The following is a 13580-nucleotide window of genomic DNA, read 5'->3' as shown; positions in this document are numbered from 1 at the left end:
GGGGTTGACGGCTGGCCTCGGTGATGTTAAGGACTCCTCCAACCCTCCCTACACCACCATTCCACGGCTCGCTGGCTCTCTCCGAGCGGGGGACCCGGGCGACACCGCGGCGGCGGGAGGGGCAGCGCCCGCGCAGGCCGCACCGCCGGGGAGCGCGCACGGCCCCGCGGCACCCTGGGACTCGTAGGCCGCGGCGGGGACGCGCCCGGCGGGGGCTGCGGGGGGGACTACGAGTCCCAGGCGTACCCGCGGCCGCGGGGCGGGAGGGGGCAGGAGGGGGCGGGGGCTGGCGGCCGCGGGCGCCGCTGTGCTCCTCACCTTGGAGCGAGCGGCGGCGGGAGGTGCCGGGCTGCAGAGAAGCGGAGCGAGGTGAGCGGAGCGCGGCCGGCCGGGCGGGGGTGGGCGTGGGGTCAGTGGCGGACGGGGTCTCTCCCCTTGAGCGGATCTCCCCTGAGGCGAGCGAGCCTCGCCGAGAGGAGCGTCGGTGAGGTCGGGCTGTCCGGTGGCTGTGGCTCCCGCTCGGTCACCCCGGGCCGGGGGTAGCCTGCCGGTCTCGCCCCGTGCCGCCCCCGCTCCCTTCGCCCCCCGGCGGAGCGGCCGGAGCCCCGCGTGCGGCAGGAGCGGTCCGGGGCAGCGCCGTGGCCGGAGCCCCCCCGTGCCAGGGGGCAGCGCCGTGGCCGGGGGGCAGCGCCGTGGCCGGAGCCGTCCCGTGGCCGGGGGGCAGCGCCGTGGCCGGAGCCGTCCCGTGGCCGGGGGGCAGCGCCGTGGCCGGAGCCGTCCCGTGGCCGGGGGGCAGCGCCGTGGCCGGAGCCGTCCCGTGGCCGGGGGGCAGCGCCGTGGCCGGAGCCGTCCCGTGCCGGGGGGCAGCGCCGTGGCCGGAGCCGTCCCGTGGCCGGGGGGCAGCGCCGTGGCCGGAGCCGTCCCGTGCCGGGGGGCAGCGCCGTGGCCGGAGCCGTCCCGTGGCCGGGGGGCAGCGCCGTGGCCGGAGCCGTCCCGTGCCGGGGGGCAGCGCCGTGGCCGGGGGGCAGCGCCGTGGCCGGAGCCCTCCCGTGGCCGGGGGGCAGCGCCGTGGCCGGAGCCCCCCCGTGCCGGGGCAGCGCCGCTCCACACCTCCCGCACCGCCCAGCGGTTCCCGGGCAGCGGCGGCGCCCGCGCTGCTCGGTGCTGTAAAACACGCGCAGCACCCAAGGGAAAACCGGCGGGAGGGTGAGAGATCAGTCATTTCCTCGTGTTGTGGCTGCACGCCTCCGACTGTAAGCTGCGGGCTGTCAGTTTAGGTCAGAGCGACTCTCCGAAGAAGTCTTGTAACAACAAAAACTACCTGCTCTGCACTTCACTGATAGCTTCAACTCAAAGACCTTCAAAACCTTTCCAAAACCTCTATTAAACTATTCCCTCCCGACCCCTTCATGCCCTTTCACTTTTCAGGCAAAGAAGATTTTGCCTTTCCCTAATATCTGTGTTTTTCAGCCTCACGATCTGCGGGAACATTTTGAACTCCTTACAAGGGATCAGTGAAGGTAACTGGGAAAAGTCAGCCAGAAAAGTAGGCTTAAATTTGCTGTGCTCGTTCCCGTGCTGCTATTGCAAAACTTTTAGTTGTCTGAACATTGAAATATGGTTGAAAGCTGTTTTTGGGATGCTTCAGAATTTCAGGAGACCCAACTGGCTGTTGCAGCAGGCATTTAGGGTTAGTCCAGTATAAGGAGAAGAAAAAAACATTAGATTGCTGCCATTATTTCTGCTGATGAATCAGCAGAATATGGATTCATAATTCTTCATATCTGTCACAGTAATACAGTTGTACAACGTTGGTTTTGATGGTTGTCAATGGCTGACAACAAGGGTCTGGGCACTGGAATATTTTGGCTGAAGTTTTCCCAAAGGAGGACTAAAATCTGCAAACAAATTTTTTAAATGTCTCTTACTAAATGTGCAGTAACAGGTATTTGGGGTTAACAGGTGTCTTGATTTATATTACAAAATTTTCAAAAGTAGGCTGCAGCTTTGCTGCTGTAGAAATAGAAAAACTGAGGTAATTTACTGTTTCAGAAGCAAGCATGTGCAGGTGGCTTGTACTGAATTAACTCCGTGGGGATCACCCCCTGCCTTCCTCAAGAGACAGTAATCACACTTTGAAACACTTGGTTTCTGACAGTCCTAAGCCCTCCTAAGACATGATATGTGTTTCAGTTCTGCATTTAGCAGTATTTCCAAACTGAAGTGTTTTGTTAATAGTCTTGCACTGTATTGTGAAATGTCTCTGAAATCTAGTGTGGGAAAGGTATAGGAAGAGAATGGAGTTCCAAACATGCAGAGCTGCTGTTTGTAGCTAATAAAGAATATTAATTTGCAATAACATTTACTCCCTTATATAGGCTTGAGGATATTTAATTCATCATTATTCTAAAAACTTCATTGCATTTAAAGGTATATTTATGGGGGAAGTTGGGGCAATATTGAGATATTCAGAATCAGATTTGAGTGGAGGAAAGTTCTAAGTCCAGTAAGAAACAAGCCTGTTGCTGCATCCATGCTTGGGTTCTAAACTAAACTAAACTTTTTTTCCTCTAAGTACTGTGTCAGGAGCTGATGTGCCTTTTTTGCTCATACTGTACAAACTCTGTGTGCAGGGTAACAGTTTGCTTAAAGGTTGACATAATTTTAAAAAGGGCAGATGATTGAGCATGAGCTAGGTGAAAGGCCTAGGAAATGGTGATGTTTTTAGCCTCTGGCACAAACTGAGTCCTGTTTTCTCAACTGAATACATACTTAAAATGCTGTATTGGATTCAGCCATCAGATTTTACATCTTGGAGCACTGAACAGCCATTGCATTTTGCCTTTTGTTTGAAATTTCCAGTCCATTACTTGTGGTTCAAATGAAATCTTTAGCACACAGTTTTTCATGGGTATAGTAGCCTCTCCCCCAAAATTCAATGTTTTTAGAACTTAAATATTCCAAAAACCGTATGGAAAGATGTTACTATTTAATGTGATGCTAAAATCATGGAATACAGGCACAGATTTAGCACATGGCTCTCACAGTGTTGCTCTTTTGTTAGTAACTTGAGAAAGAAGAACTGAATGTATGTTTATCTGCTTTGGCTGTAGTATAGACAGACCTGCATTATCTTGAACTGCTATTAATTTGCATTGCAGCTGTAGCCTCTGTAAATGTAACCAAGACTTTTGTGCAGCCAGAGTTACCTAGAAAAGCAGAGTCCTTTGAGCTCTTCCACCTCTCTTGGTCTCTGCCCAATGAACTGCTGACTGCTATTTCTTCTTCTATTTTATTGCTGATGTATTTTTTCTGTATGATCTGGTTTTCTAAAGCTTTCTTTTCTGTTTTTTTCTATCTGATTGTTTCCTAACCTGTAACTTTTAGCACAAGAAAACCATGCTGAATCTAAAACTCTCAAGCTCTAATTAGCCTATTGATTTCCCAGTCAACTTTAATGAATTAAACACCGTCGTTACTCAGATGTTTCTTTCTCTAGATCTGTTAGCAGAATGTTGTCCTGCTGGACAGTATTTCTTGATAGTCCTTCTTGATAATATTTCTTGATATGGCTACAAGAAATGGCTATGTCCTGCTATTGCTGTTATTTTATGACCAGTTATCTATAGCTTTTTGCTCTTCAGAAGTATCAGCAGCAGCAGCAGCAAAGTGCAGATCTTAATGTTATTTACCATGTGCCCAGGTAATGGGAGAGCTGTACACAGACAGTGTTATTTCCATGGGTTTGAAAATATGGCTGTAAGTTTGTGCAGACAGTTGAATGAGTTTTGCAAGTCAGTTGCATTGACAGGATTTAGATTTTTATTTATGATTATAAAAGTACACATATGAACCACTGGCCTATGCAGGAACTTGGACTACCCTTCTCAAAATGTTGCAATAACTATTTTATTTTGTGAACTAGAGGGCTGGGAAAACTTTCTGTGTGACAAACAAATGTGATTGCCTTCCTGGAAGGTTTTTGATAATCTGTATTTTTACTGTCTGTGTAGAATCTTTTTTTCTCCAGACTTCACTGAAAACTTACTGGTTTTGCCTAGGCAGGGGATCAAGTTTTAGTGCTCTACTTTGACTGGTGCATACCATTTTGTGTGTCCAATTCTGTTTGTGTTCTTGTACTGTTGTGGTTATTGGGAAGGGTGTGGGTTAGCTAATTAATGGATTTTAATCTGTTAATTGAAAATCTGAGATTCTGACACATAGACTGGGCTAGAGCAAAGATCAAATTGATCCTTTTAATTTATTTTATGCAGATCAGATTCTGAGGCAGGGCTGAGATTTGAGAATTCCTCAGAAAACCTCTCATCCCATGTTGGGTGGAGTTTGAGCAACCTCATCTAGTGGAAGATGTCCCTACCCATGACAGGGGGTTGGAACTAGGTGGTCTTCAATGTCCTTTCCACCATTCTGCGATTCTAAGGCACATACAGGATTTTCCAATCCAAATCAAAGATTGCTGTGTCTGTTGTTTGAAACATCCTTGTTGAAGTTCAGGACAGATCAATTAAGTTCAATAAAGAATTCAACTGATTAAGGATTGCAAAGGTTTTCATGGAATAGAATTTAAAAATCTGTACCCCTCGCAGGAGAAAATTGGAATTGCTACTCAGAGGTGCCCACAGGGAGCTGCCCATTCCTGTTCTCACAGAGCTCTGGTAAGCTCTGGCAAATCTCAAGAGTCAGATCAAGAAGAAAACTATAGATCTTTCACAGATACAGGTAACTGTAATGTCTTCTCTAAATGCAGAAATTTTGCTGCTGCTACCTCAACTTTACAGCATGACGTGGTTCAAGTCCTTTCCTAGAGAAAGCTATACCTAAGTTCACTTACCACTTCAGCATGGCCAGCATCTAACCCTGCATCTCCTCCTTTACCAGGATCCTGCCTAGCTTCACAGCTTTGACATAACAATGTTTTCTAAGCCCTTGCAATTTATTTCAGGCTTACGGTTTCTTTACCTACTGTCTCTGGTTCGTTGTGTTTTTCTTTTTTGGAATTTTGTGCTGTACTTGTTTGCTTGTTTTCAGTTCTGTGTTATATGATTCCAGTTTTATTTCTTTGCCAGTTTCATGCTTGAAATCAATATTTATGATCTTTTTTGGTGCTTTGCTTATGTCCATAAATGTGAACAAGTGACCTGAGTCTAACTAACTACCTTTATAGTGAGTCTGATCTTACTTTTCCCCAGCTTTCTGGTGACATTTGTTTCTTTTGCATATGTGTTCCTGAAAAAGAAAGAAAAAAAGAAAGAAAGGTTCTTGCAAGAAGAAAATCATCAGAAGATTACTCAATGAACCTTTCTTCGTTTCATTTGATGATCCTCAGCCCAGATACCCTTCTTGCTCTTCCAGTTCATCGAGACACCCTGTTCTAGTGTAGCTGTTGCAGGAATCCATTCATGCAGGGTTATCCTGCCAAACACACTTAAAGGGTCATTTGGGGAAGTTTTCAGCTCTATGAGGGTTGGTCTTTTTGTTTGTGCAGTTAAGAATAGATACAGAGCTGTCTCGCATTTAAATTTCATCAGCCGCAGAAGAAATAATGCAGCCATAAGGTGAGCTGCAAATAAAGCAGAGGTTTGCTGTGAAATACTTATTTGGGAAACTTCTCTACACATTCTTTGCTCACAGCATATTTTAAAATATTTCAAGCAACAGCAATATTGGCCTGTGTTTGCTGTGCACTCACGGCCTTTAGGTGTAACCTTGGCATCAAAATGTTGAGGAAGGTTATTCCCACTGTCTGGCCCACTGTCTCACCTTCAGATCATGAATCAACACTCAAGTACATAGGAGACAGGAGAATGCTATTATTTAGATAACATCTTAAGTAAGCAACAGTTGCATAAACAGGGACAGGAGCTATCATAAGTCATGTTCTGCTTACTGCTCATGTAGGATTTGGTTTGATACCTAGTGCAGGAAAAAACCACAGAAAATGTGTGTTGTAAAGTAGCTTCCAAATGTGAACTGTTTGCAGATCCTAACATGGATAGAGAAGTTCTCAGAACTATCGAGAAGAGAGCTGCAGCTTTGGGAAACAGCACTACTACTTTCCCAAGGAGTGGCTGCCCTATGCTGAAGTTCTGTTTCCTTTCAGAAGCATCGGTTCTTCAGGAATTTATTCAAGCATGGCATTGGCTGTAGCCTGTTTTGCAGAGGGCCAGATTCTTTCAGAACATTTTAGAAAGAGCTTTGTAGAGACTTTTCAAAACCTTATGTTACTTAAGTAATGTAGTTACTTTGTGCCATACTTTCAGCAGTGGAACTGGAATATAAATTTTAATCCCATTCTAAACCCTCTCTTCTTCCCTCTGCACCACAGTCATTTCTTCCTCTGACCACACTGTTTTACTTTCTTTCAGTTTCCTCTGTGACTTGAAAGGTTTGCAATGTAAACATTATGACTGAAATTATTTTGGTTATAAATAACAACCTTCTTTTTTTGTTGTTTATTCTTAACTTGATGCAGCACTTGAGAGGGTAGTGATGTATGTAAAGAGTTGATGAAGCAGATAGAGAGGGGAGAATTCTTTTGGTGGCTTCTCTGCAGAAGGAAGTGTATCATAGAATGAAGTAATTTCTTTCTGCACAGACACTTGTTTGCTGTCTGCATGTTCCACTTTGCTGGAAAAAATGAACCAGCTGCTAGGGGTCATTGGTGCATTGAGATCACAAAAAGTTAAGAAATTATTCTAGCTTAGCTTGGTGTGTATGCATGATCTTGATTTATGTTATCTCCTCTGATCAACTGGATCTTTATGATGAAAACTACTCCAGAAAAGTTTTTGGCAGTGGATTTTCTCTGGAAAATGAAGTTGGCTAATGATTACCTGTCTTTGAGGTAGTATATATCCTTATCAGTTGGCTTAAGCACAAACAAAGGGGTCATCAGCCGTGGTGCCATTCTGATTAACTTACTGATTCCACTATCTCTAGCTACTGCTTTTGGCAAAGGGAAAGAGGATGGCAGAGGAGGCTCCAAGGTCACTGAAGTCACAAAAAGCAGGAATAAGAATAATCATATTGCCATGGATTCACATGGTCATCAATGTGTTTACACTGGAAACAGAAGTCATCTCTTATCTATATCTCAGAGGGAGGGAGACCAATGTTCTGCTCTCAGAGTGCTTCAGGTGTTTCAGGATTAAACAGCTCAATCATCATAACAGGTTTCTAAAACATTCTGTTGATGAAAGTAAATGTAAGATTGCTGGATGATAATAGATAGTGTTAAGACACTAATGAATTCATTAGTCCATGGAGTAAGCCTTTGGGGACTTTAAATATTCTTTGCCAAGTAACATGAAATATAAATTACCTCTTGCCAGTTACATTATCTTATTAATTTTAAATATATAGATATATGTCTAATTTGTTACCATTTTGAGAGAAGAATCTTTATGCTCAGTGTTATTATTATGCTCTTTTTGGTGGCTAAGATAGGTTCATTGCAGGAATATATCTCATACTGAATTCAACAGCCTGAAGAAAGTGGGGCTGCTGCTCCTGCTCCATATCCCCAGATCCAACCAGTACCAAGGCTGAAGATGTGTTTCCCATAAGCACACAAACACAGGGAACAGACATACACAGTGTACTTACATTTATTTGTTCATGGCAAGTCATGCGTGTCAGAGAGGCAACAGTGACAGCTTCATCCCCTCTGCTCTCTAGCTAAGTAAGAAGGAGGCCCAGTACTTAGAATATTTGTAAATAGGTAAAGATACATCACACATCTGCAGGGTGGATGCCTCCAGCACACAGGCTCACACAGTCTGCCCAGTAGATCCTTCATCCCAATGTCCCCAGCTGAGCTGGACTCAGAAGCCCTCAAGGCCATGGCTCCATTCCAGTTGTTGGTACAGACCCTTCCATGTGCACACATGTGACTGGCCAACACTTCCCAGGACCCCTTTTACTGCCCCTGAGTGCTCTTACTCTTAGAGATGGGCAGATACTTTTCACACCCAAAGCTGGCAGGGCCTTCCAGGGTCCCATAGGTGACCCTTGGTAGTACTCTGGACTGGTGGTGATGAGCTTTTGATAGGCTGATGGCTCACGTGGTGGCCCTGGCAGTAGCCCATCAGGGTGTTACCCAGGTTCTCCATCCTGCTGTTGTTCTGAGTAACACTGTAGGTATGTGGAGAAGCTTTTATCACACAGCCAAACACAGTTTATGTAATTATCTCACCTTTCTAATGAATGAGTGGAAATTTTGCTTGTCTAAAAGCTGCATAGAAATTTAAGGTCTTGATTTATCTGTTTTTTTTCCAAAGGTTCACTCCTGGAGTTTATTTCTTACATTAGGACCTGCACAAGGAAACTTTTGTTTGTTTCACAAGTTACTTCTAAATTTATGAAGTTTTACATAAAGGTTTCAGGTTTAAAAGATCTAGTTGTTAAGTGATTTAATGAGACTAGTGGAGGAGGAATGAGAATGGTAAGAACAGTCCAATAAAACTAGAACACATTCCTTATGAACCCACCCAGTCATTTTATACCTTTGTGCTTATTTTAAAAACAACTTTGTACATGTCACTCAGGGTGAAAAGTGGAAGGGCATAGGGCACTTGGGAATGAGGCCAGAGAGGAAAGAAAGAAATGAGCCATTATGTGGCTCCTAAAATCACCTGGGTTTGTGTCTCACCTTTTCAGACAGTAGGAACAGACCTTGCAGTAACTGTGCTTTTCAGCATACATTTGGGAGAACATATTTTACATTGAGTGGCAGTATTTCCACTAGCCCTTTGGCTGATGGCAGTCACCTGTATTTGTAAGCTTGAAAACACAAAATATTTCATAGACTTTCTAGTTCATGATCAAACTTGGAATTCTCTAGCAGAAGACAACTGTAACACGGTACTAGTACTGTCCACCTGTGCTTTTCTGCTACTTAAAGCAATTTGTGCTTAGCTTCCAAAAGAAAGGCATTTTGCTCTTTTAAAACAGGCAAGACAATGGATTTGCTGTTGACTCCCCCGTTTCCTGAGGTAGGTTAGACACATTCAGGTTAGATAACGTTAGGAGCAAAGATGCCTCTTAAAACTGCAAGAGTCACACAGTGCACCATTCAGGATGTCTCCAGCTTCTCGGGTTTTTTTCTCCGTATAGTTGTATTTTGAATCTAAGGAACAGTGGTCAGATCTTTTTCCCTATAAATTTTATGGTTGCACTCTGATTTATGTGATTTGGATCCAAAATTATTGTCCTTTACAAGAATCAGTGCAGATGGCTTGACAGATCTCCTTTATCAGCTAAGACTGGGAAGAGAAAGTGCTAATTTATTAGTGATAGTGTTATAAATTCATGTTTGCTTCACTTTTTTTTTTCCTTTCACACCTTTAATTTGATAATAGCAGGAAAGACATAAGACAGGCCTTTATCAGTCAGATAAAGAATTGCCAACTCTTAAGTCTTTTGCATACAGGTTTTAACTACTTCAACTCAACTCTTATCTGGCTGATAAGATTAATGACAGTGTTTCTTACAGCTTTTTAACTTTATTCTTGCCATGAAGTTCAAAGGTTGTTGGAGAGCAGTATTCCACTATCCACCATTTCCTTTCTCTTGCTCTGGATAAAGGACTATGAGTTTTCAGAAATCACAGCAGTTAGGTTTCTTTTCAGGAAAAAGGCAGTACCTTGCTTTTGCTCTTCTTCAAGCATTCTGAGAGTGAAGGGCAATTCTCTGTTTCTGGGCCCTGGATAGCTGTGTTGGCAGTTTGTCATAGAGCAAACACTTGGAGAGACTGTCGAACCAGTCATGAAATGTTACTATTTTGCTACTCTATGGACAATGTGTATTATCTCTCCTAAAAACAAGCATTTCAATCTTGCTCTCTGTGTATTTTTTGCAAAAGAGAGAGATGGTATTAAAGACATTAATTGTTACTGTATTAACTACATCTTAATATTTTAGGTTGCCATCAGGGAACATGCTTATGCAGGGCTGTTAAGATGAAGTTGGTAACATGATGTGGAAAAATACAATGTGATATATCCAGCAGTAGTTTTGGGTAGATTTAGGATCTCTTTTAATGACATGTGATTTGTTTTCCATGTTTTGTATCCACTGTGAAGGTAAAGACAAGATCCTATCATATCATCCCTCAAGTTACTTTTGTTTTAGCTGGTTCTCCTGATTCAGTGCCGTGTGACTTCCTTATTCTAACAGAATCAGAAACATTCAATCTACAGTTTAAAAACCTTTATACTGATTGATGGTGAAACTTGGGTTGTGACCTCTAGTAGTATTCCAAACTAACACTTGACATGATCTGGTTAACTGATTTAGAGTTAGGCTTTGTTCAGTTAGTCAAATACACCATTTGTGTAATTTATTTTACCTTGAAAAACAGAGGCAAGATGGACCTTCTGTTGTTCTATATATGCTCATAGTACCTGGAAGAGCTGGAGCACGTGTACAGAACTGGACACCTCCAGACCTCTCCAGGTCTAGATTTACATTACAAGCTCATGTGGCTCTTCCATGTGGCTCAAAGGTGGAAATTCAGGATCTGAATTGTTCCGGGTTAGCAGGACACTGTCTTGTGTTGCTGTCCTTTGTCGGAGAAAGAGGGCAGGGTGTGTGTTTTTAAAACCTTGGCTAAAAATGTTTTGATATTGCATTCTCATTCTCTTGGTTTTGGAGGAGTTCGGCCAAAACCAAGTCATTGAACTGGTTTGTTTTGTGCATCCAGCTGTCATTTTTGTTCTGATTTGAGTGGATTTTCTGTTTACGACTGATTAAAATTAATTTTAATTAATTTGTAGATAAGGACAGTGTTGCCAGAACACTACACATCAATTAATTACTGGAAAAGATAGATTCTTTGTGAATAATAACATAAGGCACCACTATGGAATCCCAGAATGGTTGAGGCTTAAAGGTGCTTCTGAGGATCATAGATTACAACCTCCCTGCTCAAGCAGGATTGGCTCTATTTCACATAATACATAATCTAGAGTGTGTGGTAAATGAAAACTACAGCATTAGTAAAAATGTCCTTTTGTGGCTGACAATGTAGGGAAAGTATTGCTTACAAAATACTGAGAATTGAAGAGATGCTAGGTTGTGTCAGTTCTAGGAGATAGAGAGAGTGGAAAATTCCAGCACTTTAATCAGAGTGAAGGCATAGATAGCAATATTGGTATTTTGCTGATGGTCTTGACTGTACTTGCTGAATCAGAATGTTGGACCAATCATGGTTAGCTTTGAGTGTTTAGGTAGCAATTTGTTTAATTTCTGTGTGGTAACCCTTTCCCAGAAAAGTATTGATGTACAGCTAAAAACGGAACACCCCTGGGTTAGCGCCGTTGGTTGAAGGCAAACACATGCTTAAGTGACTTGCTGGACTTGAGCCCAAGGCCTTGCTCACAGTGATGGCTCTGTTTCCCACTGCACTCACGTCCTGTCATCGAATGTGGCACCAGCCAGCATCTCTGCCTAACGACACAGCATCCTGTCACTTTGCTCAGAATTGGGAGTGGAGTTTCTTGCCTGGTATTTCTGAAAGCAGCAAACATGGAGCAGTGGAATTAGCAGAGTGTCTTTTAAACATGTTAAAATATTTGTGGCACGGAATCAGACGGACAAATAGATCTTTACAAACCTTCTGGCTAGTTTTAAATTTGGGCACATCTCCCAATTCCTGTTTTAGTCGGTGCAGACAGAGAATAGCAGTAAGTGGCGCATCCATTGAAGTAATAACAGTTTGAAAGTAGTGAATTGTGTATCCTTGAGATGCTGTTTGGAAAAAGAAGCATCTGAAATAGAGGGGAAAGCAGGTGGATGGATGCAGGAAGCAACTGACAGTCTGGAAGAAAAGTGGGTTTCTCAGTGTTAAGGTCAGAGTTCTGTCTTCTGAAAATGGACATGCTGGTTTGTGAGTAAGCAGGAAGTAACTCAGCAATAAAGGAAGCTCCCTCCTACAGTGACGTATTCTTTAAAAACTGAGGGAAAATCCAGATAAGCATGAATCCAACCTTCTAAGTTCGTTTCATCTCTTATTTACAAAGTAATTAATGCAAAAGCTTTAATTACATGAGAGAAGCATTAATTAATAGCTTGCATATCCTAAAGACTAAGTGTGATTTATTTTCTTACTGCTGTTACTGACTATTTAATTAGACTGCAATCACAGTTCTTGTTTCTAGCTTGTCGAAATACTGTATGTGAAAGGAAATGCCAAATCTGAGGTTAAAAAGGAAACAAAACTTATTTTGTCTGCAACCAGGTTTTTCAGTGGAGACCGTGGAACTGTTCCTCCTTCGCTGCTGCTCTGTGAGATCAACCATGGAACATGCTCAAGAGCACGAAGCGTGTCCTGAGCAAACCCAGAGGTACTGTGTGCAGAGACGAATATACAACGAGGAGCTCCTGCAAGGAGAGCTGCACAGGCGACAGAGAACCCGTCAGACTTTAGGGCAGAAGATTGCACATTCTTGTCGGTAGGGGTTTTGTCTTGTCTTTGTTTTGTGGGTTAGAAATATTGTAATTCTTAATTGATTCACACACTTAGCTGGTAATCTCTTCAAAGAAACCTAAAGGATAAAACCACTAATTCTACTCTTACTTCCCAGCAAGACTGGAAGGAAGCTGTGTATGTGCTTTTAATGTTAATGTATAACTGTATTAGAAAATGATGGTTAAATTAGTTGATTTGCCTTCATCAAAGTGCAAAAGGAAAATATGCAGCATACGAATGTGAAGTGTTAGTCAAATCACTGAACTATGTGACTTATGACATGAATTCATAAGGCCCAGAAAAAATATCTATTCTTTTTATGTGGAAATACTTCTGGCCAAACTTGTGCTTCACATGGTCCTTTCACAGAAGAATGGAGACGTGTGGTACCTGTGTAGAAATCTAAATTATTAGTCTAATAAGAACTTACTAAAGGCATTCTCTAGCTTTTAATTAACTGCCTTGGAATCTTAAGTATCATCTGGTTAGACATGAAATGTCTTTAACTGTGCTTCTCTTGCCCTGTGGTACCAGGGGATTTAAGTTCTAGTTAAGTTCTCAGCTTTATGTTCATCCATGCTTCATTTGCAGAGTTTGTTCCATTTCTTTCTCAAACCTTGTTCTGCAGGACAACAGAACTGCTTTTCTATAAAATATTCTTGTTCACATGATTTAACATTTGGAGATTTGCTTTGTTTTATGGAATGACTTGAATGGTAAAGACACTTAATTCTACCTCAGAAAACTTATCTGTCCTGAATAAAAAAATGTGGATCAAAATCATCCTTCTTGTGATGCAGTCTACTTAACCATGAAGAAGTATGGATGACTCACTTGTAGCAAAAGGCTTCTTCACTGTGCAATTCAGAAATGCTAACAAATCTCTGCAATTCTCATGCAATTCCTCTACAGAAAAGCATTTATACAATCCCTGTGTTACATTTTTAGCCAAGGTTAAACTTACCACAGTACAATCAAGGTATGATGCAAGGCAGTACTGGATAGAGATATGTGTTTCCTGGATCTATTCATTTGTCATGAGTCAGGGTTTCAAAAGGTTAATAGCTCTGCTAAGAGCCACAAGGGTCAG

The 13580-nt window shown here is 42.8% G+C and overlaps 1 protein-coding gene across 4 annotated transcripts in view; it reads left to right on the top strand.

Moving 5' to 3' along the window:
• Positions 1-273: 273 nt before the first annotated feature.
• The window catches only part of SLC26A5 (solute carrier family 26 member 5), a 34221-nt gene continuing 20914 nt past the window's right edge, over positions 274-13580 (top strand). Inside the window, exons 1-3 of one of the 4 annotated variants that reach the window (XM_040062802.1) lie at positions 288-369; positions 4608-4740; positions 12260-12473. In XM_040062802.1, the coding sequence (XP_039918736.1) occupies positions 12319-12473 (155 nt within the window). In that variant the 5' untranslated portion in view covers positions 288-369; positions 4608-4740; positions 12260-12318. Of the gene's footprint in view, positions 370-4607; positions 4741-12006; positions 12041-12259; positions 12474-13580 lie in introns of those variants that run through there. The other 3 variants (XM_040062801.2, XR_009207776.1, XM_040062803.2) reach the window with 3 other exon arrangements.

The sequence above is a fragment of the Hirundo rustica genome, chromosome 4, assembly GCF_015227805.2.
Source record: "Hirundo rustica isolate bHirRus1 chromosome 4, bHirRus1.pri.v3, whole genome shotgun sequence".
Classification (NCBI taxonomy): Eukaryota; Metazoa; Chordata; class Aves; order Passeriformes; family Hirundinidae; genus Hirundo; species Hirundo rustica.
The sequence above is the reverse complement of the archived record's forward strand: the minus strand, read 5'-3'. Positions and strand labels throughout refer to the sequence as shown.